This window comes from Argentina silus (genome assembly GCF_951799395.1).
Source record: "Argentina silus genome assembly, chromosome: X".
In the NCBI taxonomy this organism is placed as follows: domain Eukaryota; kingdom Metazoa; phylum Chordata; class Actinopteri; order Argentiniformes; family Argentinidae; genus Argentina; species Argentina silus.
This window is the reverse complement of record NC_139653.1, coordinates 42,422,763-42,447,417: the sequence shown is the minus strand read 5'-3', so window position 1 is coordinate 42,447,417 and position 24,655 is coordinate 42,422,763. Positions and strand designations below refer to the sequence as shown.

General features: G+C 46.3%; 2 protein-coding genes across 2 annotated transcripts in view; one reads left to right on the top strand and one right to left on the bottom strand.

Annotated features, from left to right (window-relative positions):
* Nucleotides 1-12,824, bottom strand: part of urb2 (URB2 ribosome biogenesis homolog) — a 13,140-nt gene extending 316 nt beyond the window's left edge. The window contains exons 1-12 of the mRNA XM_083694877.1: nt 12,761-12,824; nt 11,844-11,983; nt 11,494-11,670; nt 10,289-11,308; nt 8,062-9,912; nt 7,201-7,765; nt 6,570-6,730; nt 5,886-5,996; nt 5,000-5,242; nt 3,348-3,444; nt 2,128-2,267; nt 1-449 (exon numbers count right to left, since the gene is read on the bottom strand). The exon at nt 1-449 is cut by the window's left edge and continues 316 nt beyond it. Of these exons, the coding sequence (XP_083551003.1) occupies nt 252-449; nt 2,128-2,267; nt 3,348-3,444; nt 5,000-5,242; nt 5,886-5,996; nt 6,570-6,730; nt 7,201-7,765; nt 8,062-9,912; nt 10,289-11,308; nt 11,494-11,670; nt 11,844-11,969 (4,689 nt within the window). The 5' untranslated portion in view covers nt 11,970-11,983; nt 12,761-12,824 and the 3' untranslated portion in view covers nt 1-251. The remainder of the gene's footprint in view (nt 450-2,127; nt 2,268-3,347; nt 3,445-4,999; nt 5,243-5,885; nt 5,997-6,569; nt 6,731-7,200; nt 7,766-8,061; nt 9,913-10,288; nt 11,309-11,493; nt 11,671-11,843; nt 11,984-12,760) is intronic.
* A 686-nt stretch (nt 12,825-13,510) lies between these two features.
* On the top strand, nt 13,511-23,790 carry abcb10 (ATP-binding cassette, sub-family B (MDR/TAP), member 10). The gene is made up of 13 exons (XM_083694888.1): nt 13,511-14,518; nt 15,663-15,863; nt 16,194-16,396; nt 17,094-17,228; nt 17,406-17,552; nt 18,148-18,283; nt 18,751-18,846; nt 19,966-20,175; nt 20,441-20,520; nt 20,795-20,975; nt 21,730-21,773; nt 21,865-21,899; nt 21,986-23,790. The coding sequence occupies exons 1-13, from the start codon at nt 14,047-14,049 to the stop codon at nt 22,236-22,238; spliced, it is 2,193 nt and encodes a 730-aa protein (XP_083551014.1). The 5' UTR covers nt 13,511-14,046; the 3' UTR covers nt 22,239-23,790.
* Nucleotides 23,791-24,655: the final 865 nt, after the last annotated feature.

The window sequence follows — 24,655 nt, the reverse complement described above, 5'->3', positions numbered from 1 at the left end:
TCAGGCAGTGTATTTCTCCTCTCCCTGCCTCTGGGTCTTGTGGTAGTGTGTGTGTGTGTGTGTGTGTGTGTGTGTGTGTGTTCAGGCAGTGTATTTCTCCTCTCCCTGCCTCTGGGTCTTGTGGTAGTGTGTGTGTGTGTGTGTGTGTGTGTGTGTGTGTGTGTGTGTGTGTGTGTGTGTGTGTGTTCAGGCAGTGTATTTCTCCTCTCCCTGCCTCTGGGTCTTGTGGTAGTGTGTGTGTGTGTGTGTGTTCAGGCAGTGTATTTCTCCTCTCCCTGCCTCTGGGTCTTGTGGTAGTGTGTGTAGCTGCTGTAGAGCTCACTGAACACCTCTCGGAGCCCTATCTGCAGAGTGCTGCTCAGGAACTTAACATCCTTCTCTACACACAGATCCAGGATCCTGTACACACCCTCTGTCAGGTGGGCCTTAACCTCTGGCTGGATGGTCACCTGGGGGGAGGAGAGGAGAGATTATTAACTCCAGTGCTAACCTGGATACAGCTACAACACAGATGAGTGGGTTTCAACTTGTCCGCTTTTCTCTGAACAACAAGGCCAACAGTTCAGGCAAAGAGCTTCTCAGAACTGGAGAAGAGGTATCAAAATGAGCTCAGAAACGTCATCCTGTGTGTGAGAGAGAGAGAGAGAGAACCGGTTGTGCATCAGTGTTGGCCTCCTCTCTCTTCCACCTGTACTGTGTGTGTGAGAACTGAGGCAGCATCAGAGCTGAGAGTGAACAGGGTAGAACAGAGTGTACTGCCAGCTGGACACAGGAAACTACCTTAACAAAATCTAACACACACACACAAGTTTCTAGGCTCAATCTAACTGTAGACAGCCTGTTACATCTATAAAGTTAAATTATTATAACTGTAACTAGGCTAGCTTTAGGCTATAGGCTTGCTATAGCTGGCTAGCTATAGGCTATATGCTGACCTACTAGCTACAGTAGCGAGGAACAGTACAATACAGCTTTTCCAGTCATACAGGAGAGCTTCAGGGCCAGACCTCAGAATTCCACAAGAATTCCTTCATTACACATCCAACCTCATGCATCCTCACACACTCCATGGAAAACGCTGACTTGGGCCTGGACTCATGTTACAGTACATGGCATGACTGCAGTGCAGTCTAGGAAAAACTGTACTGTAGCATAGCTTAGCTAGGCTCTCCACATGGAAGTCCTGTACAGTAGCAGAACTGCTTAGACAAGCCAGCCTCACATCATAATGACAGAGAGAGAAAGAGAAAGAGAAACGAGAGGACCAGGCACTACGCAGTTCTGAGCTGTACCTAGAGGAACTGTTGGCATAGTACAGGACACAAGATTAACAGGAAATGAAAACTCTGACTATGCTCTCTCTTCTTTAAATCCCTCTCTCTCACATCCCTCCCTCTCTTTTTCTCTCAAATCCCACGGCAACAGGACTTTTGGCTTGAGCGGCTCTACGTGCAGTACCACACTTGGAGAAACAAACAAGTGTGGATCATATTAAAAGCCCTGAACTCACTTTGCACGTGTGTGGATTGACTTCATGAGAGATTAAGGAGCCTAAATAATTTCTCTTTGCCTTCTGCTTTATTCAGACAGACAGACAGGACACAGAGAGAGGAGACAGATAGGGACTTCACACACTACAGGGCCGACCTGAACCATACTGCGCTAGCTCAGATATTTGCTTTTCACATTGTCATTTTCAGCACTGTTTCAGCAACTATGGTGGATGCGTAACCAGGCCAGCTCAGCCCAGCCCAACTCAGCTCGGCTCTGTAGTGTAAATTAAGGTGCAGAGAAGACAGGGAGCACAGACAGTTCTAGACTTGTGGGTGGAACCCCTGTGTCTATGGAGAATATGTGCCAGCAGTACTATCCAAAAGCTCAGTGAAACTCATTCCAGGTCCCGGAGAGCTGCAGAGAGTCCTGGTTTTCTTCCAGGCCTAGTGCCATCACACCTGATCAACTGATCTTCAAAACCTTGGTTAGCTGAATCATGTTTGTCAGTGCTGAACTGGGACCAAAGCCTGCAATACTGCGCCTCTCCGAGGCCAGGATTGAGGAACACACCATTAGACCAATCTCTGGGATGTTATGAGTGAAGGATGAAAAAGAGAAGAGGATGAATGTTACCTTCTGCAGCTCACTGATGTACTGAGCTACGATGAAGGAGGAGAGCGTGGTGAAGCCCTCTGCCGTGGTGGCGATGTGGGAGTACATCCTCTCCACCAGCCTTGCACACTTCAACAACACCTCAGAGTCTGACTCGGGTGCTAAGACGGGGGGGGGGGGGGGGGGGGGGGGGGCGGGGGCATTCAGTTAGGTGAAACATTTACAATGATGCATAACATGAATAATATTGAGAGATAAGATGGCACAACTCAAGGGTTGGGGGAGAAAGAGAGGAAAGAACTGATTCCAAACTAGATTAGCTCCTGTATACAGGCACCTCTGGTTTCTCAGTTCCAATTGTGAGTGATGTACTACACAGACTTGAACAGGACACTGCTGATAGCAGTTTGAACAGCCGATTCAAATTCAGAGGTTCAGTTGAGGCTGTAGTGATTCGTACTGAATATGAATTAATAAATTGTGAATTATTTTGGACAGTGTAATTCTGTAGAAAATAGCCTTATGTATTAGCCAAGATATTTATCCTAACCGCCAAGAGTAAACTGGAGCAACAGAAAGACAATTAGAATGATTAAATGGTTAGGGTTAGGGTTAGGGTTATCTTTTAGACTATGTGGTTTATTCTAACCGTCAGCAAAAAAAACTGTTCAAACTGTTGAAACAGTTTAGCCCATTAGAGGACAATGAGGCCTATTGTAGTTGGACCATTTCTAGACTGCAGCACTGATTGGTTGTGGTTGTATCATGTACAAGTTTAATATATCTATTAGACTTGTACATGATATTGAGAATGGAGTGTGTGCTGTTGGTGCAAGCCTCCGTTTGGTCTGCCTTTCCCCTGTCTTCCCTCTGGCCCAGTACATCAGGCAGGCTCATCTTTTATTATTTAATAGTAATAATGTGCTGACGGTGCAGGCCAGGGGAGGCTGGTGGGGGCAGAAATCAGAGGACGGGCTCTTTGTAATGCATGGAATGGAATGAGGAATGGTATCAATGACCCTGTCCTCCGATTTCTCCCTCCACCAGCCTCCCTGGTGCAGGCCTACCTCTTTCTGCCGCTCCATTCTGTTCATATCAGTTATCATGTAGATGATAGCATGTGTGTGTTGTTGCCAAAGAATTTCCCCATGTCTGCCTCTCCCTTTTTTACACTCCTGTTATCTTGTAGACGATATTAAAAGTGTGCCGTTGGTGCCGGTGTGTGTTATAGTCTACTGTACCTCTGTCTGCCTCTCCCTTTTGTCTTCCCTCCTGCATGATGGACGCCACCAGGCGGTAGAAACAGTTGAGGAAAGACGGAGCCGCCTTCAGCATCACCTGCAATACACCAGGAAGAACAGTTACACAACCCTTACTGCGACACGCACGTAGCAATCAGCATGACCTGAACACTCTCTGTCTCTCTCTGTCTCTCTCTCACACTCACACACACACACACACACACACACACACACACACACACACACACACACACACACACACACACACACACACACACACACGCAACACTGAGCATCAACTGGACACACATCAGAACAGTTACACAACACTCAAGGCAACATTACAATACATTTGGTATTTATATCAGATTTGATTGAGATATTACAATTCACAAACTGCATACTGCTTTCAACAGAATTTTACTGTATATAAGGGAGATGTCAGCATTTCTTTAAAGACATTATGAAGCTGAGTTAATTGTGGGTCTATGTTTGGCATAGAGTTGTTAGAGTTGCCTCCTTCAACAGGCCCATGTGCAAGTCAGCCTCTCCAGAAGACAGGGGAAAAAACGAAGGAAAGAGGGGAAAAAAGGAGAAGAGAGAGCTTGGCCAGGCCATGTGTGAGTTCCTAGGCTGTGTGCTCTCTGCTGTTCCTTCAGTATGAGTCACCAATCAGTCAGTCAGTCGGAGGGGTAATGGGTTTAATGCACCCTCCTACCCCCACCCACCAGAGCAACATGCCAGAGATGTCCCCCCACCTATCCACCCCCTCCTCTCACACCCACCAGAGCAACATGCCAGAGACATGTCCCTCCCCACCCCCCAGAGCAACATGCCAGAAACATGTCCCTCCCCACCCCCCAGTGCAACATGCCAGAGACATGTGCCCTCCTGCCCTCCCTCCCCCTTTCACACAAGAGACCTGCCCTGCCCCCCTTCGCCAGCCCCACATCTGCCTCCACTTAGGCCTCCCCTGCCACAGACCAGCAGCCCATTTCTGCCACAGCAGCCCTCTCCACACAAACATAACCCTCTGCTACAGATATTGGATGTGAAGTGAGAGATGGTGGAAGGCCTACAGCCAGAGGTTTTCCCTGGTTGCCCAACAGAGTAGCCTTGAGGATGGGCAGACGGACATATAGAGAATATGTCATAAAGAGAACTCCACAGCACACAGGACTTCAATGTTTGTTGGAAAGAGAGGTGATGGGGGAGGAGGACGGTACGACACGTCTCTGGCATGTTGCTCTGGGGGGTGAGGGTAGGAGGGTCTGTACTTCCACCCATTACCCCTCTGACTGACCGATTGGTAAATCATACTGTAGGAACAGCACAGAGCACACAGCTTGGTGGAGGAATCCACAGCAAACACGTCTTCCCACACCCTGAAGGTGTGTGAGAACAGACCAGGGGAATCAGAAGGTTCTGTATGTGTGAATATGAGACTAATCCACTAGGATGGATTAGTACTGCAGAAACTGAGCTCTTTGTGCTCCAGAAGCTTCTCAGGACCAGTGTGTTAGACAGAACATCCCCCAGGCACAAACACATATCAAAGAACCCAATGTGTACTGTAGTGTGCGTATATTAGGGTGTATGAGTGTGTTTGTGTGTGCATGCAAGTGTGTGTGTGTGTGCTAGAGTGTGTGTACCTGTGGGTGACACTGGATGACAGCGAACAGAGTCTCGTGGACAGCCTCAAACGTAGCATGGTAGACCTTCAGAGGGAGGTGATCCAGGGGGGTGAGCTGCAGTGCACCCAGGACCATGGTCACGTGGTGGGGGTTAGAGAGCATACCCTCCCCCTGACGGAGGACCGCGGTCAGGGTGTTCAATGCAGGCACGGTCAGAGCAGCGTTCAGGGATGTCTCCTGACTGGTCTCCTTCACTATGAACTGACAGAGAGAGAGGAGGGGGGAGAGAGAGAGAGGTTAACAATGAGAGTGTGAGGTAAAGAAAGGAAGAGAGTGAGAGAGTGACAGAGAGAGACGGGGAAAGAGAGAGACAGATAGAAACAAAGAGAGAGGAAGGTAGGTATCCCTGTCAGGAGAGAGGGTGGGTAGAGCATAGAGCAGTGTGACATGTTTGTGTTTGTGTGTGTGTGTGTGTGTGTGTGCATGTGTGTGTGTGTGTAGAGCAGTGTGACATTTTTGGTGAAGTACAGCAGCCTGTGGTTTTGATTATAGTGGTATTCTCTGCTGTGTCCTCAGGGGGAAACTGAGTTAGATAGAAAACACATTCTCCATTCTCGTCCATGTTCAAACTCTGCCAAAGTCAGTTTTGTAAGTGAGCACACATGAATACCAATATAAACCAAATGTCAGATTGTGCCAAACTTTCATGTGAATGTACTTGAGGTCATATTTTGCAAGGACACCTAGGGCTGACAGGGCAGACACAGATTAAGCCAAGTCTTAAACTAAATACTAGCCTAGTCTTGAACTAGAACTTTCAATAGGAAATCTCCATTGAAGATGCATTTTAGTCTAGGATTAATAAAACCTAGCCATAATGATGCCACAGACAGCAAGTACTCACCACGAGGGCAGATATGATCTGAGGAGCAATGAGCCACAGAGCTTTATAACAGGGGTTTGGTAGCCGGACCCTGGTCAGTAGCTTGGTGATGCTCACAGCTGAGAGGACCTCCTGGAACGAACACACACACACACACACACACACACACACACACACACACACACACACACACACACACACACACACACACACACACACACACACACACACACACACACACACACACACACACACACACACACACACACACACACGTTCTTATGAGTCTGTCAACTCAAGCCGCACAACCTTTTAAGGCAGAAACCCTGCAGAGGAGAGCTGACAGGAGAGAATTCTATTCTTCTGTAGTATTAAAATAGAAAATGACTAAGTTTTGAAAGTGGTTGAATAAAGCTTAGTGGCCCATACACAGTAGGAAGATCATCTAGTCTTTGATGTACCACTACTCATTCATCATAAACAGCAACTTGTTAGAAGGATCTCACATATTTATACACATGTTGTTGTAAATGTATGTTATCCCCTTAACTGTGTATTGGGTTGTGAATGTTATGTAATGCTGTGCTTGTTTGATGCTCTCCAATGGGACTATGGACTCATTAAAGTTAAGTGTGTGAGTCAGTGTGTTTTGGTAGTACTAGCCTTTAACAGCAGCTCAACCCTATGACATGATAGCATCCTTACCCTGTGTGAGCCTCCCCGGACCTTGGCCGTGTCCAATCCGTCTCTGAGCAGCAACAGCACCAGGTGGAACTGCTCTGTAGTACTCCTGACCACCAGGGGGCGTAGTAGCTCCTCCACTGGCTCCTCCAGGGCCAACACCTCTGATACTGACATCCAGGGAGCTAACACAGCAGAAACATGGTCAGTATGGGGTTAAATAATACATTTATCATACCTTTTATAATGTTTTTTCTTTGTTGTTGTTGTACCTTTTATTAAGTATCTATGCATGAAGCTATGTATCCATATATAGCCTGTTATAGTCATCCATATACTGTAACTGGGATTTGGTTATTCTAAGACATCTGCATGTATTATAGTGGCGGGGTGGAGAGAATAGGTTAATGTACAAAAATTCAAAACATGTGACATACTAAAATCAGTCCTCTAAAGATATAATTATTCATATTGTGTTTTTGTAATGTGTGTGTTTGTAATTAATGTTAGTTCCGAGACCAATTGCCCAAGCTCTGAATCTGAATCATTCATGTAGATCTGTCGGTGACAGGTTTCAGTTGACTTTTTTAGTTGACTTTTACTAGCCCATAGACAACAAAAACATCCACAAAGGCACAACAGGATTCAAGTGTACCTGATAGCAGTTTGTGTACGTTTGCCAGCACTGACACAAACAGATCTTCTAGGTCTGTTGCCTCGGTCTTCACCACAGCAGAATAGTATGCCGACAGGAAGTGGAGAGATGAAATCAGGAAGTCCATGGGCCGCTGGGATGGACACATCTCCCTGAGGATCTGCTGGCTGAAGCTTCTGTACAGCCCCATGTGGCTCAGGCTCTCCTGGATGGTGGTGGTGGTGGTCTCACTAGCTCCTCCCTGTGGCCTGTCGCTGGTACAGCAGGCCAGCTCGCTCTTCACCATCTGAGTCACCACGTCTACATAGAAGGCCTGGCCCATCAAACTGCCACCTGCCTGGGTGCAGAGGAGGCCCAGGGAGGCCTGGAGGGCTGGGCCCATCACTGCCGTGGTCCTCTGTAACAAAACCTTCAGGGTCTCGTCCAGCTGTTTACCCTTCCTGAGGTTAGAGGTCATGACCTGGGACAGGGATGTCAGAGAGGCCAGGAGGAGCTGGATAGAGAACACACGCTCTGTGTGTGTCTGTGGCTGGGCTTGGCGGGGAGAGGGAGCTGCGACGGCCACCTGGGATGGAACAACAAACAGAGATGTAACAGCAGTAACGCATTAGGACCACAGAATGCTATAAGAATGCTATATAACTTTCGTTCGGGCTGTAAACATGTAAAATATGTGCAATTATTGTCCGTCTGTCAACAACTACCCTTTTTTCCATTTACATTTCATAGTTACTGGTTATTGCTTTTAGTGTGTATTTATTTTGCTTTGTGACAACACTTGATGAAAAAAGAAATTGATGAAAGAAATGATTTGCTAAAGAACATACAAATTAAACGTATTATAATAATGATCACATTTACCTGACTATTGAACATGTAACTGGTGAACTTCTCCAGGTTGAGACGCACACTGCTCTTCCTGTGTATGATCAGCTGGACCAGGGATTCGATGAAGGCCTGCACGGCCCTGAGGACGGCCAGCCTATCAGAGCTGTCTGCTGTCTGAAAGAGGCCCCTGTCGCTGTGTAAGAAGAGAGCTGTCATGGTCGACTCTAGAAGGCTGCTGCCGTGGAGGATTTTTAGTACACAGTGGGAGTTCCTTCCTGTCAGGAGACATCCCATCAGACTGAGGAGCTCTCTCAGCAGCTGGACAGTCACAGCAGGGGGTGCATCACTATGAGGCTGTATGTCTGTAGCCATGAGTAAGAGGAGCAGGAAGAGACCTGAGAAGTCTTCAGGAGACATCCCATCTGGGTTCAGGGCTCTGATGACCTGGAGCAACCTTTGGAGTTGATCTGTCTGGGTTTCCGATAGAGTGATGGAGGACGCTCCAGTCGTACTAGAATTCAGAATCTCCTGACCTAGGGACTCCAGTCTCTTCTGAGTAGGAGGAGCTTCACTGACTTCACCATTTGATCGGTTAATTACACTTCCTTTCTCTCCAGCAAGTTCACTAAACCTCAGAAGTGATGGACAGGCCAAGGCTGCGTCTGATGTGCTGAGGAGAACCCCCACAATCCTTTGTGTGACGGATTGGACCACGGCGGAGTAGAACGCGGGCAACTCGACCAGGATGAGGCTCTGGAGCAAGTGTTTGGAGATGAGAGAGACAGACAACACTGAGGAATCCTCAGCCTCTCTGAGGAGGAGGGAGGTGAGGAAGAGGTCAGCTATGTGACACATGTCGCTCTCTGAGAGGAACGGGGCGAGCAGAGGTAAGTTAGAGGTCACTACATACCAGTGTGCCACAGGGTACGTGCTGGCATCCACACTACTGACCTGGCGGTCCCATAGCTGGTCACCGCACTGGCCTAGTTGAGGGTCCTCTATCCCCACTATAAACTGGAGTGCTTTAGAGAGAACCTCTGATGTGCTAGACTGGGCCAAGAGGTCATTGCTCAACAGGACTTTCTTGATCTGTTGCAGAGTGAGGAGTTTTAGGAGGAGCTGGCTCATAGGGCTAGAGTGTTGGCCTATAGGAGTGACCTGGTCACTGTCTGTTACTATCACACCAGAGAGGAGACTAGTGATGTTGGCTAATATGTTAGCATTAGCAGGGGTAGCTGGAGACGTGTATTTACTACAGTGGATCATAAAGAGGGTGTCCACCTCCACCCAGGTGTATCTTAGCAACAGGCCTGAGTCTAGAACCTTCTGACACCAGAAGCTGTCTGAGGGCTGGGTTTGACTTTGACAGAGCTGTAACACTGGCTTCACAACCTGCAGTATCTTCTCCATCACAGCCTGGGTCTGTCTGACTATGGGCACTGGTGTACTGTTGTCAAGAGTCTTCAGACTGAACAGGACAGAGTGTAACAGCACACTAAGAGAGAACACCTTCAGAGACATGTCTGTGTTCCTCTCCACGTCAGGGAGTATGTAGCTCTCAATGCTCTCCAACACCAAGCTGCATATCTCCAGGCTCTGGCTGGGGGGGCTGTCTAACAGACAGGTGCTAAGAGTGCTGTGGACCCCTCCAGTGAGGATCATCTGTCTGAGCTCGGTGGCAGCGGGGCGACAGATGACAACGAGGAGTTCCTGGGTGAGGCGGGGGAGCTGGCGGAGCTTGGTGTAGGTGCGGAGGAGGGCAGAGACCAGCGCCTCCCGGGCCTTCCTAACACGTGGCTCAGGACAATGAGAGTCCACCCAGGCAGAGGACAGCAGCTCATCCAAGTCTGGCTCCAGGATCAGGTGATTTAGGTTCAGCAGGACCTGGAGAATTACATCAAATTGTATTTAAAGTGCATTCAATATCACAACACTCTTTACATTAAATAGAAAAATATTATTGACAGGAAAAAGACAAGATAAACATCCAGAAAAACAAAAACTACACATAAAAAGAACTGCAATACAAGGTCCAACAATGTAATCAGTTAAACCTAAAAAAAAAGATCACTGACATCCTAGGCTTCAATTGTGTCTCTCTCTCTCTCTGTGTGTGTGTGTGTGTGTGTGTGTGTGTGTGTGTGTGTGTGTGTGTGTGTGTGTGTGTGTGTGTGTGTGTGTGTGTGTGTGTGTGTGTGTGTGTGTGTGTGTGTGTGTGTGTGCGCGCGTGGGTATATGTTTGTGCACGTCTCTCTCCTACCTTCAGACAGCGGTACCAGGCAGCAATGCCAGGCTGGGTGTGATTGAGCAGTAGCCGAGCTACCTTCCTGTAGAACTTCAGCTGAGCTTCTCCGTGTTGGATCCTGTCTGCTGCTACGTTGTAGACGTCTCCACTCAGACACTGGTTCAGGAGGTTCTCCATGGCCAGCAAAGTCAGGCTCCAGTTCTCAGGGTGGAATGTCTCGCTGGGAGTCAGCTCCTCCGTGAGGTCCAGGCCTGTGACTAACCGTGTCAGCAGGTGGAAGCAGAGGACCTTGTTGTCCCCTCCCTTACAGTAAGCCTCCAGGGAGAACTTGAGGAGCAGAGGGAGTGAGCTGGACCTCAGGGTGTAGTGGAGGGATGGATCACAGTAGCCCCGGGAGCAGAGCTTGGTGAGGATGGAGTTAACTGGCAAGATGGGGCCCTTCCCCAACTGACCTTTCTTACTCCCCCCAGAAGCCTCCTTGGCAAGGGGGATGAGCTCCTCCTTGTAGGATGGGAGGTGTTCAGGCACGAAGAAGGCGGACAGCAGGACAGTGTCCACTTTGACCCGGATCTCCCTGCTGAGGGTGTGGCGGACTCGGTGGTCGTCCTCACCTGTCCAGGCTCTGGAGGTCAGCAAATGGCGGAGCAGGAGCAGGTGCTGCAGCAGGTGTGTGGTCACCTGGGTGAAGACGCGGTTAGGGTTGGCCTGCTGTCTCTGGACTGTCAGGTAGCTGTTCAACACCTGGAGGAGCACCTCAAATGCCTGACGCGACAGAGGCTCTGTGATTGGCTGTTGGTCCATTGGCTCTGTGGTAGGCTCCTGTGAACTCTGGGGCTCTGCTTTTGGCTGTTGGTGAAGCCTCGAACAGGCCAGGGTACACAGCTTAGCCAGTAGTTCCACCAGCTGCTCATATTGTGTGGTGAAGGTGACGGAGAGGACTGGGGAGGAGAAGATGCCCTGACAGCAGCTCAGCACGGTGGACAGAGACACAGAGGACGACCCTGAGGTAGACTCCTTGATACGCTCTATAATCAGCTGGTAGAGTAAAGAGAGAGAGACAAAACACTCATAATCATAATATCTAACAATACACTGGCACCATTTGAATATCTGATTGTAAAATGTGTTGTTAAATGACTACTGATTTACATAAAACCATGAATTGAAAGTGATGGCCATTGATACAAGAATAACAAGAAGAATAGTTATGACCCACTTACTTGTGCTATAGCCATGCGTAGGTTGATGGTTTTCCCGTGGCTGAAAAAAATCAGAAGCTTCTTGCTGTGTAGAATATCATCCAGGTAGGTCCACAAGCCTTCCACCACTTCCGGAGGCAGCTCCATCTTCTTAGCATTGCTCTTAGTCAGAGCAAGGACGGCCCAGTCAAACAGCACCTAGAGGAGAGAACACACAGCAGAGCACATAAGTGCAATTCAAACAGAATAGATAGATAGATAGATAGATAGATAGATAGATAGATAGATAGAACATGAATACACTTATTTGGAGTGAATAAGCAGTAGAATTGACCACAGAACATTTGAGAGATGTAATGTTATTGTCTTACCTGCTCCTTGTTGGGCAGTAAGCACTGTGATGAGATCCATGCGAAGCGGGCAAGCTTCAGTTTGTCCTCCCAGGATGTGCGGGGGTTCTTCAGCTTCAGGTGAATACCAGAGTAGATGGCAGCCATGTCTGGAGCCTGACCTGTGGAGAGAGGTGTTATGTAGTTTGACCACTAGGGGGAGACATCGGCTAACCTAAAGCTGGAGTAGTATGTTAAAACCTTACGAGTAGAGATGGAAATGTTGCTTCCGATCCTAACCCCTTTCCCTCGTCATCACCTCTCTTTACTTCTCTTTGCTAATTCCAAAGAATCGGAGTGGGTGAAATTAAGAAGAGTCTATATTCCTCTGACCTATATCCATTGCTATTAGAGACTAGGATAGGCAGAAAAATCGGTGTTTTATATTAGTGCAGATGAAGGTGAGGAGACAAGGAAAGGAAGCCACTTAATTGATGTAGCCCTTTACTGATTCCCAAAATGAACGACTAGGTAACATCATGAGAGTGAGAAATAAATGTAGCAAGCCTGCCACCAAATGGGCTAGTAACCTGAATTCACTTGTGCAAATCTTTGCCATGTTTAACCCTGGATATTGTCATCAATCAATCTATTCCGACTACAGAGGCTAATTTGTCACAATTCCCCAGATTACGAAAAACACAACCAGATGACTTGATCGTTCACTCATTCAATAACAGTTCACATCATCAACTGGCTTGGTAGACTAACAGTAGGTTGAGCATGCTGGCTAACTGGCTGGTTATAGATGGAACCTTGCTAACTGCTAGCTAGCTATGTATTCCGCTATGCATTTGACAACATGCAGATAACTACCGTAAGTAATTACTGAACAGTTTAAACGCTATTCATTTGATGAATATTTATAAAGTAGTTGTGATGCTGTATACAGTACTTACAATTTCCCCCCCAGCACGTGTCGGTCTGTTTTCAGACTTCAGACACAGACGAACTTCCACCTTTTGCCTTTGCCCCCCAATCCAGACAGAAACAATCGAGTACTGAGACGAGAGAGAGAGAGAGAGAGAGAGAGAGAGAGAGAGAGAGAGAGAGAGAGAGAGAGAGAGAGAGAGAGAGAGAGAGAGAGAGAGAGAGAGAGAGAGAGAGAGAGAGAGAGAGAGAGAGAGAGAGAGAGAGAGAGAGAGAGAGAGAGAGAGACAGACAGACAGACAGACAGACAGACAGACAGACAAAACATTCATGATACAGTTTATATCAGTTATAGCAGGATAATGGTACTAAGAGCATTCTGAAAAAGTAGCACCACATAGATTCCATTTTAAGGCGAGGTAAATATTGGAGGAGAAGAACAACTGCATTTAGTTATTAAATGCATTTAATTGTCCTATGATGCAATGGGAGATAACACACATAATGAATGTAATCTATTTCTGTTTCACTTAGTTACAGTGAGATGAGGGAGGGATGAAAACAAAGACTTAAAATGCATTTGGATTACTTTTTCAATTAATTCAATAAATTAATTAATATCCTTAGTAGTGTACTTTTCAATAGGACATCAAATAGGTTTCTTTAGCTGCAAACTGCTTGCCTCGAATGACATCGATCGATGATTACAATTTGGTTCGTTATGTCTTCGAAAGTTTGCTTATGTCGTCGGCCATTGATTTCACCGACGGACACTTCAACGATAGAAGAACCATAGCTGAACAGTTCACCGAGGTCACCTTTTCGATTTCAGAGGGGCGTCTTTCTTTTCGTGTGTATTTCTGACTGTGGTTCTGTGTATTTCTGACTGTGTGGGGCTTGGTTTGTCTTGTTGCCTGTAGATTATGCGGACATGCTCCTATCGATCGACCGACAGATTGTTGTGACAGTGCCCTGCCAGCGCGTGATAACATAACTTGGCGTAACAAGCTCTCTGAATGAGACTCACGAACAGATAATGTTGAATAACCGTCAAAAACGAACAATGTAGCTGGCCTCATCCCATGGCTTTAGTGTTGTGTAGACAAGAAGGATGAAGTCGAGCAGAATGTACGCTCCAGTTAGATTTACCTAGGCGTGAATGTATGACATTTAATTTGTCAGTGAGGTTTGTGGGCACTTCTCCGTATAGGAGCTCGAGCTATGTTTTGATATTGGCAGGTACATGTAGCTAGATCCCTTGTCTTTGAGATTTATTTGCTTTTATGTGGCTCACTATCTGATGTTCTGAGCTAGAATGAGACTGCTGTTGCAAATGTTAAGATGCACCGGAGGAGTAAATCTTTTGAAACGTAAGATTGTTCACTCCCGGGCACACAGATTGTCGTGGTTAGAATACCAGACGTTCAGGCCAGGACAACGAAAGTGGCGAGACACCGGTGGGAAACGGTGTGAACCCGTGTCGAGCTCTCCGCTTCTATCCCCGAGGGTATACACCTCTTCTCTCAAGCCATGTGCTCTACTTGGACAGTTCACCGTACCTCCTCGGCACTTGTTCAACAGCTCTTCGTGGACATCCACTCACACTGTTGCCTATTATAGCTCCTCAACCAATTCAAAACAATCAGGAGCGCAACACGGAGTTGACAGAGATGCAGTGAGAGAACCGCCATCAACAGCAGACACTAACCAAGAACCAACCAAGATACCGTTTGAAGATGTTAGAAGGATACTACAGCTCGCCCACCCGGAGCGCTGGCGACTATCAGGTAGGTCATAAACCAACAATTGTATTTGCCAACTGCTCTCTGTGCACAGGGTCAGCCGTAGTCGGCGCCCCTGGAGCAGTTAGGTGTTAAGTGTCTTGCTCAAGTACACAACAGCAGTGCTAGGGACCTTAGATATCATGCTAGCAGCCCTCCAGTCACCAGCACACATCCGGCTCTCTCCTGGGGTGGGGATCGAATCAGCTACCTACCGATTGCTGACCGGCCTCTCTAACCTCTAGGCTACCTGCTGCCTCATAATGTCAGCTCGGGTCATTATCACTGTACTATAGTCTACTGTACTGTACAAGTCTATAGCCTACCCCATGGCCCGTATTCATAAAGTATCTCAGACTAGGAGATTTTTACTGTTTTACTTTTAGTATGTCTTATCTGTTGTGCCTGGGCACTTTATCTGTCTCACCGTGGGAGAGTGAGAAACGTCCTCTCGATTCCTTTGTATGTCTTGACATGTGAAGAATTGACAATAAAGCCACTTTGACTTTGACTTTGAGTGCTTATCTAGGATTAATTAATACGTGGTACAACTTTGAAAAATGACACGAATGTCACGTGACCGTGACACACAAATAATGTTATCAGCTATCAACAACAGGTCAGTTGTGTCGAGAGGGTGACCTGATCTAAGTGTATTTCGTCCTTATTTAGTGTCATGACAGTTCAGTCTGTCTCTAAGACTAACCCTAACCGAGATGGTTGAGTCAATATGTAAAATGGTCTCAAACGTCTTTTTCCTTATTGTCTTTTTTTCTTCACCCTGATATAAAACACTAGTTCAAGGTTCAATCTGCAGGCTGTGTATCCAACTTGAACATGTCATTCTCACGTTTCAACATGAACTAGGTCTATTTGTAATGATGCTTTTTATTAAAAAAAGCATCATTACAAATAGACATTTTATGAGCTCTGCCTTCCCCTCAATGTAACCTATACTGTATGTGTATGTGTAGCAGAGGTGATTTGTTATCATGCTCTCTTGATGGGGTAGCCCTGCTTGTGTCCCCCAGACCTAAAGGAAGTGTTTTTAGTCTAATGGTAGACACTTGGGTCTTCCATGCGGGAGACCTGTGTTGGAACCATGCCTGTCATAAGGCTATAAGATGTCTCTGTTTTCATCCTTCACCAGCGGCGGTGGGGTTCCTGATGGTGTCCAGTGCTGTCACCATGTCCGCGCCTTTTTTCCTTGGCCGTGTCATCGACACCATCTACGCCAGCAGCACGGAGGACATCTCCACCTCGCTCTCCTCCCTCTGCCTCATGCTGTCTTGGGTGTTCCTCTGTGGGGGCGCTGCCAACGCTGCACGCGTCTACCTCATGCAGATCTCAGGTGAGAGGCCAGCCATAGTCGGTAGCCTGGAACTGGCATGACTGCATTTTGTTGTTGTTGTTGTTTCACTTCGTCATCATTCTGGAATGTCCCTTATTGGAATTGGAAGTTTTGTGACGGATATTCAGGGAAGTGAAACAAAGCCAACTTCAATCTGGTTCCTGGCTACATAGTTGGCCTTCTGAGCAGACAGAGGTGGTTTACATGGCAGATTACTCAGTGTGTGTGTGTTTCTATCTCTGAGCTTGCTGGAATGCCTTTACCAGAAATTGACATGAAAATGTTTCCACTGAAGTACCTTCACAGAAACTAATTATTGTTGTCTTGCAGGGCAGCAGATTGTGAGGAACCTCCGTGCGTCCCTGTTCTCCTCCATCCTGAGGCAGGAGGTGGGGTTCTTTGATAAGACCCGTACTGGCGAGCTCATCAACCGCCTGTCTTCCGACACGACTCTCATTGGACGCTCCGTCACGGATAATCTCTCAGATGGGCTCCGCGCTGTCGCCCAGGCTGCTGCCGGGGTCAGCATGATGGTGAGAACAACTGATCAATTAGTCAATCAGCTAATCAGTATTTGTATTGTTCTTATTGGGAAATGTCACATGGGAAATTGCACTTAGAGTTACTGTACTCAGATATAGTAGTTTGGAGGAAGAGAAAGTTGTGATTTATTTTTCCCCTCCCACTCAGGCCCAGTGACTTTCCTCTTTCTAGTCTATTTACCTGTCCATTGTTCCTGGTACTATACAATAGATACCTGTATACATACCTGTATACCTGTACCTGTATGTTGACTAACTGGTTGGACAAAAGGCCTTCCTTTCACCACAATTGAATATAGAAATATAGAATCACTTCCTTGTAATTACTGACTGGAACACACCAGGATGTAATTCCAACATATTTCGTCATGCATAGTCTTGTTCCCAGAAACTTGCGCCAAATGCATGAAAGGTCTGATGGACCAACACGTCAAAATTGGCCTTCATTAAGGCAATAGAAAGATCATCGAAAACTGACGATAAATGGTCAGCATGAATTTGTTCACTAATCCGCCTTTTTAGTTACTAGACAGAGCCTTTGTGAAAGTAATAGAGCATACAGAGAGACCTCACAGGTATTACTGACACTACTCATGTTTCCTGATAACTCATCCATACCCCCCCCCCCCCTTTTTTTCTCTTCCTTTCTCTCCCTCCCGTCCCTCCCCTCCTCCTTCCTTCCCCCCAGTTCTATGTGTCTCCCAGTCTAGCAACGTTTGTGTTGATGATCGTGCCTCCTATGGCTGGCCTGGCGGTAGTGTATGGGAGGTACCTGCGCTCTATATCCAGACGCACACAGGACTCACTGGCTGAGGCCACACAAGTAAGAGCAGGCCCCTCTGTAATGGCACATCACTACTGAGCAACACTGTCAAAATAATGTGTCATGTACGCACAAGTGACATTTGCATGTCTGGTTGAAACTGTTCCATGGAACAAGAATATTCCAATTCCATTCCATCAATTAGACCATTAGACGAGTTATTCTGCCCTGTTGTAGTTGGCGGAGGAGCGGATCAGCAACCTACGGACGGTGCGAGCGTTCGGTAAGGAGCTGACGGAGGTGGAGAAGTATGTGGAGAAGGCTGACTACGTCCTCAGCCTGGCCAAGAAGGAAGCAGTCTTACGGGCGGGTTTTTTTGGAGCGGTGAGCGCTAGATTTTACACTCAAAGGGACGGTTTCCCGGACCTAGATTAAGCCTTAGATAAAAATTTAGTTCAATGGAGATTTTAATCCAGGAGCAGGCTCAATCTATGTCTGGGGAAAAAACCCATTCCCCATACATGGTCATGATAATAACTGCTGAAATAAAAAAGAAAGAGAGGCATGTTGAAAGCTATTTAAAGACAACATTTCTCAATCCAGTGTATGCACAGTTTCTATGTCATCAACCTCCTTGGTGTGGTGACATTTTCTTAATGAAGATCAGTTGACTTTTTCTCAAGCTAATTCTGTGTAAATATCCTCATCCCTCCTTGCTATGGTGAAAGACGGCAACCACAGGGTTGTGTGATCTCAGAGAGTCAGAGAGGCTTCTGCTTTATGACCTGTGTATTTCTCAGGGGCCCTGGGTTCTTATTAGTGTACCATGATTTTGTATAGGCATTACTATGGTTGGGTATAGGTACTGTCCATGGTTCTGTAAGGGTGTTGTTGGTTCTTATGGGTTCTGACACGTGTGTGTGTGTGTGTGTGTATATGTGTGTTTGTCTGTCTGTCTGTCTGTCTGTCTGTCTGTCAGACTGGTCTGAGTGGAAATATAATCATCCTGTCAGTGCTGTATAAGGGAGGTCTCCTGATGGCCAGTGAATACATGACTGTAGGAGAGCTGTCCTCCTTCCTAATGTACGCCTTCTGGGTGGGAGTCAGCATCGCAGGTGAGAGGGACCTCCGGCCTGCAGAAAAGAGGCATTTGTAACAAGACTGTTCATACTTATCACAGCTTAGTTAATCATGAAAAAATCTGATATTCTGTTGTTGTAATAATGTTTCATGCAAGGAGCGGACTCTCTCTGTCACCTAAAGGAATATACAGTGACAGCTTATATTTGTATAAGTATGGTTTTAATAGGGTTTAACAAACAGAGTTAGTATCACTTTAACAATGTTATTCATCTCCCAGGTATTGTACTCTGGTTGTACTCTGAGCAGTAGTAGTAGTAGTAGTAATAGTAATAGTAGTAGTAATAGTAGTAGTAGTAATAATAGTAATAGTAGTAGTAGTAGTAGTAGTAGTTGTAGTGTACTACTATAAAAGTGTGTTAGTAGTGTGTACTGTGTTAACAAGGTATAAAAGTGTGTTAGTAGTGTGTACTGTGTTAACAGTATGTTATCTGTACCCCAGGCATGAGTTCGTTCTACTCTGAGCTGATGAAGGGTTTTGGTGCAGGGACACGGCTCTGGGAGCTACTGGACAGGAAGCCGGAGTTTCCCCTCAATGGTCAGTAACCACACCCCCATCCCTCCTCTCTAGATCAGACACCCCCATCCCTCCTCTCTAGATCAGACACCCCCATCCCTCCTCTCTAGATCAGACACACCCCCATCCCTCCTCTCTAGATCAGACACCCCCATCCCTCCTCTCTAGATCAGACACACCCCCATCCCTCCTCTCTAGATCAGACACCCCCATCCCTCCTCTCTAGATCAGACACACCCCCACCCTCCTCTCTAGATCAGACACCCCCATCCCTCCTCTCTAGATCAGACACACCCCCATCCCTCCTCTCTAGATCAGACACCCCCATCCCTCCTCTCTAGATCAGACACCCCCATCCCATCCTCTCTAGATCAGACACCCCCATCCCTCCTCTCTAGATCAGACACACCCCCATCCCTCCTCTCTAGATCAGACACACCACCCTCCTCTCTAGATCAGACACCCCCATCCCTCCTCTCTAGATCAGACACCCCCATCCCTCCTCTCTAGATCAGACACCCCCATCCCTCCTCTCTAGATCAGACACCCCCATCCCTCCTCTCTAGATCAGACACCCCCATCCCTCCTCTCTAGATCAGACACCCCCATCCCTCCTCTCTAGATCAGACACACCACCCTCCTCTCTAGATCAGACACCCCCATCCCTCCTCTCTAGATCAGACACCCCCATCCCTCCTCTCTAGATCAGACACCCCCATCCCTCCTCTCTAGATCAGACACCCCCATCCCTCCTCTCTAGATCAGACACCCCCATCCCTCCTCTCTAGATCACACACCCCCATCCCTCCTCTCTAGATCAGACACACCACCCTCCTCTCGGCTGCATTGTCCACCCCAGCAACCCTTCTTTCTAGACCAGTAGCCAAATTTCCACAACCTCACTGCCCCACACCCCTCCGTTCTAAACTGCATTGTTCATCCACACCTCTCCACTGCAGGCCATACAGACAAAGCAATGTGCAAAACACTGTTCTTTATGTTGTGGGTCCATTGCACCATTGCCCTCAAGGTGTGGTAAACTTCTGCATCTACATCTACATGTCCTACTAATATTTCTTTCCCCATGTTTCTCTGTAGAGGGTGTAGTACTGATGTCTGTCTCTCCCCATGTCTCTTTAGAAGGTATAGTCCTGCATCCAGAGCAGCTCAAGGGACAACTGGAGTTCAGGAACGTCACGTTTTCGTACCCGACCCGTAAAGACGCCCCCATCTTCCAGGACCTGAGTCTGACCGTGCCCGCGGGGTCAGTCATGGCCGTGGTGGGACCCAGCGGTTCTGGGAAGTCTACCCTGGTGTCACTGCTGCTACGCCTCTACGACCCAGACGCAGGTTAATACCGTGTGTGTGTGCGCCTGTGAGGTGCATGTATGTCCGTTTGTCTGTTCTAAAGTGTGCACTCATTCGCTCTCTCTCCCAATATTTAAAAGCATTGGCTTGGTAGAAGAATGGGGTTGAGGGAGTTTCCAATTCCATCATGTTACACCAGTCCATTCCTTTAATGTTTTTTAGGGAGAGTGAATGAGAGCACTTGTCTGGGAGAAATGGAATTGGGCTCTAGTTAACAAGTCCTATATTCTCTCCTCCTCTGCTACAGGTGTCGTCACTATTGATGGGCGGGATGTGAGAGATCTGAACCCTTATTGGCTGAGGAGTCATATTGGAACTGTCAGTCAGGTAGGTGGTCACATACTATTGTATGTGTGAGGGTTATGGTTTATCCTACTTGAAAAAGTCAATGAAGTTGCTCTGGAGGCTTCAACATGGCTGCCATAGAAATATGTAGTGTCAAAGTGAATGCATTATAGTGCGTTTGGTTGAAACTTCAATGGCCGAACTCAGTATACAGTATTGCTCTCTATATAGTCCTCCGTCTGCCTGTGGTTGGATCTCTTTCTCATCCCCCTTTCACCCTGCTCTTCCTTCCCCATCCCCCTCTCTACCTCCCTAGGAGCCAGTGCTGTTCTCCTGTTCCATAGCTGAGAACATCGCATACGGAGCTGCTGGCTCCACCCCAGTAACGGCCCAGGATATCCACCGCGCTGCTCAGATCGCCAACGCCTACGACTTTGTCCAAGACTTCCCCCGAGGCTTCGACACCGTGGTGGGAGAGAAGGGAGTGCTACTGTCAGGTGAGAACAATATCCCTACTGCCCTCATTCCAGTACTCTGAACCATACATACAGATCAGTGGAGACAGATGAAGGGAAATATCGGAGGACGGGCATGTAATGAAATGAGGAATGGTATCAAACTTTGATGCCATTCCATGCATTACAATGAGCCCATCCTCTGGAGATAAGGGAATGCTGCTGTCAGGTGAAATAATATTACACTACAGACCTTTGCCTTTATGGTTGTAACAAAGTCCGTTTATACACAGAGGCAGACGCAGTATCTCGATAAGGGAATTGGTCCCGTTTATTCTTAAAGTATTCCGCTGGCACTGTTTGGCTTTCCAGCCTCGTCCAAAGTCTCTCTCTCCCGTCTCAGTTCTCGGCTCTCCTCGCCTCGCCTTCTCCAGCTTAGCTCCCCTACTGAAATGGCAGAAGCACACACATCTTAAACATTCGCCGACGAGACTTAATTCGCAGCAGGTGTGCAACAAAAGTCTCGCCGACACAACCCCGGCCACGGTCCTGTAGCTCCCTCTACAGGCCGAACGCTGCATGTCCCCCCACAATGGTCTAATAGTAACATTATTTGTGTTCCAAAACGTCTTTTAATGCAAATCATGTTATTTATGATGTTAAACTTCTCACTGGAGATAATAAAGTTACAAACATTACTAAAACTAGATACATTTCTTAAAACTTCAGAGAAGTAGGTTTTCAGTTCTGAAGAAAACTCATATGATGTAATGCTCTGTTTTGCTTCAACCAACAGGTGGTCAGAAACAGAGGATTGCTATTGCAAGAGCTCTACTCAAGGTAAGATCATTACCACATAATTCTCCATGCACATGTCAATTTCAAGTCATAAGGGTACAGTAGATTTCAATATTTTTTCTTTTTCTTTCAGAACCCCAAGATCCTTCTGCTTGATGAAGCTACAAGGTAAGATAACTCCCTCGTCCTTCAATCCATTTAGGGAGCTCAATTTGTGGATATCTAATAACATGTAACAATGACTCCTTATCCAGTGCCCTGGATGCAGAGAATGAGTTCCTGGTGCAGGAGGCCCTGGAGCGTCTAATGGTGGGGAGGACCGTTCTAATCATCGCCCACCGCCTCTCAACCATCCAGAACGCAGACGCAGTGGCCGTGCTCGACCAGCAGAGGGTGGTAGAGTGTGGCCAGCACGCCACATTGCTGGGCAACCGCCAGGGCCTGTTCAGGAAGTTGATGGAGAAACAGGCGTTCCTACAGGAGGGGCAGAAACAGGCACTGCGCTGAGGGGTGTCTCAAAAGTCTTTCCTTCAATTGATTCATTTCCTCTCTCTCCTTGCCTTCACAAAAATGCATTGGGGGAGAAGAAACGAGGCTCCTCCCTGTGGGCAATCTCCAATGTGATGGCAAAGAGTGGAGGGAAGACTTTTGAAATATGACCACTGTCTTCTACCCTGTCCTGTCCTGCAACTCTCCTCTCTGTGGGAATAGGGGGGTCTTGTTTATAAGGGTGCAACGATACTGAATGTTCAGATAGAAATGCACTGTGTAGAATGGGTATGAGTTGTTGGACTCAATCTATGCGTTACATTTCTATCTGCAGCATTGTGGATGTTTCACCTCACTAGATATACACTTGAGGAAGCTATTTGCAACAAGCTGAAGCATGGATGATGGACTTGGAACACAGCAGAAACATCTCTTTTGCACTGAGTGGGATTCATTCATTCAGAGAGGAGGAGCGAGTGAACACCATGGTGGAACCTGCCAATATCAAGTCTATCTACACTGAAACTCTTGATTGTGACTTAGACGTTCTGAACCAGCCTCATACACTAGTATTTAGTTATTTTTTTTATTACAAAAACAGTCCTTATATTATGTTATTGGTGTAAAAAGACTGCAGAATATACTTGTTTATTTGTTATGATTGAACCAAAACTTGAAACCTAAATGAAGCCCTGTTCTGGAATATTAAATATGATGTATTCCAGGCATTACCTACTACATTATATGTATCAATATGTAATGTAAAGTTCTAATGAAGTTTGTCAATATTATGTGGGCCTCTTCTCAAGTCACTGGCAATCATGTAGAGCACTGATACACATCCCCTATTGTCATGAATGTGGACAACAATCAGATATTAACTCGTCCTATTGATAATGCTAAAATTGAACAGCCTCTGATCAACCCAGCCTCTGATCAGTCGTGAATGTCGTGTGTACATCACACCCATGCAAATGTTTTACCATTTCACCTGTTTCATCTCTGTCATTTGACTGTGACGGAATTGACATGCTGGATCTTTTATTTACAGAATACAACAATCAAAGAATTTATCTTAGTTGTTGTTTGTGTCTGTGGTGCCTTGCTTGGCTTGCCCTACCTGACTTGCCAGTGGGTTGAGTTTAGTACGAAAGGACAACCTGATAGTAAGAACTTGGCTGCATATTTCTCTAGTATGCACATGTACAGTCTGTGAAACAGTCCTTTATCTTAAGATATTTACAAAAAAATGTTTTTTTTTATCAATGTGGTTTTTTGTCTGCTCACAGTATCAAACATGGTTTAATATTACACTGGTTGTCTTTGTGTGCCTATGGTACATTTAAGTGCTCCTCAGAAACTCTGAGCTTTTCCAGTTATTACACAGATTACACTCTTCCACTATCGCAATTGTACTCAGAAAGTTTTGTGTAAAAGAAAATGTCCCATATATAGATATTTTCTGCATAGGGCTCTTGAGTATAAACGTGTTGTTATAAATAATGTATTCAAATATGAGATATTTTAATGATTGTGTGTGATAAATTATTAGGCCTCTGTAAAAATTAAATATATTGATTCATGTGTGATTACTTTTTTTTTTCTCCCTAGATCAGGGCTATTCAACTATACACTTAAGGGGGCCAAACATTTTCTACATGCATGCTATTATTCTTGCCAAGAACTGTATACACTTGTAAAACAAGACACAAACATACATAATCTTATAAAGTACCTTTAAATTATACAATCAATTATTTTAAATGTAAGTGCTTATTAATAGGCCTTTGAGTGCATCATTTTCCATTTTGTATGACACCTTTCTCTTTTACTCTCTTACTACAGCACACATAATGATCTGTTTCCCTTCTAATGAGAGAAATTGCACTTCGACTGGGCAAGAAATGTTCGGTTCATATGAAGTCAGGGCAATTCTCTGGCAATGATGAAGGCGCTCATTTGTCAGGAGAGCGGGTGTTCCGTTTTAATGGCGCTCATGTGAGAGAAGCTGGATTCACACTTGTACGTTGATCCAAACGTAGTTAGTATGAGGGATGGATTGTGACACGGAGAAGCTCGCGAAGCGTGCATGTACTTTGCGTCTTGATAAGCTGTCTGAAAATGGACGCCGCCTGACTTTTTTTCTTTTTTTTTGATGCCGCTATCGTCTCACTGTGCATGTACTTTGCGGATAAGCCGTCGCCGCCTGTCTTTTGGACTTATGTCTGATTAGGAGCTCCAGTCATGAGTAGCATCGCCTTTGGAGAAAGAACTACATTTGCCTACACATTATAGTGGTTTAGAGAATGGCAACATTACATTTCCTGCATATACTGTATTTTGTATGTAGATCATGTGACCACATATACCATTTTACATGATTCCCATAATTGTTGATTTAACAAGTTGTTGATTTAGATGGATATTACACCTTG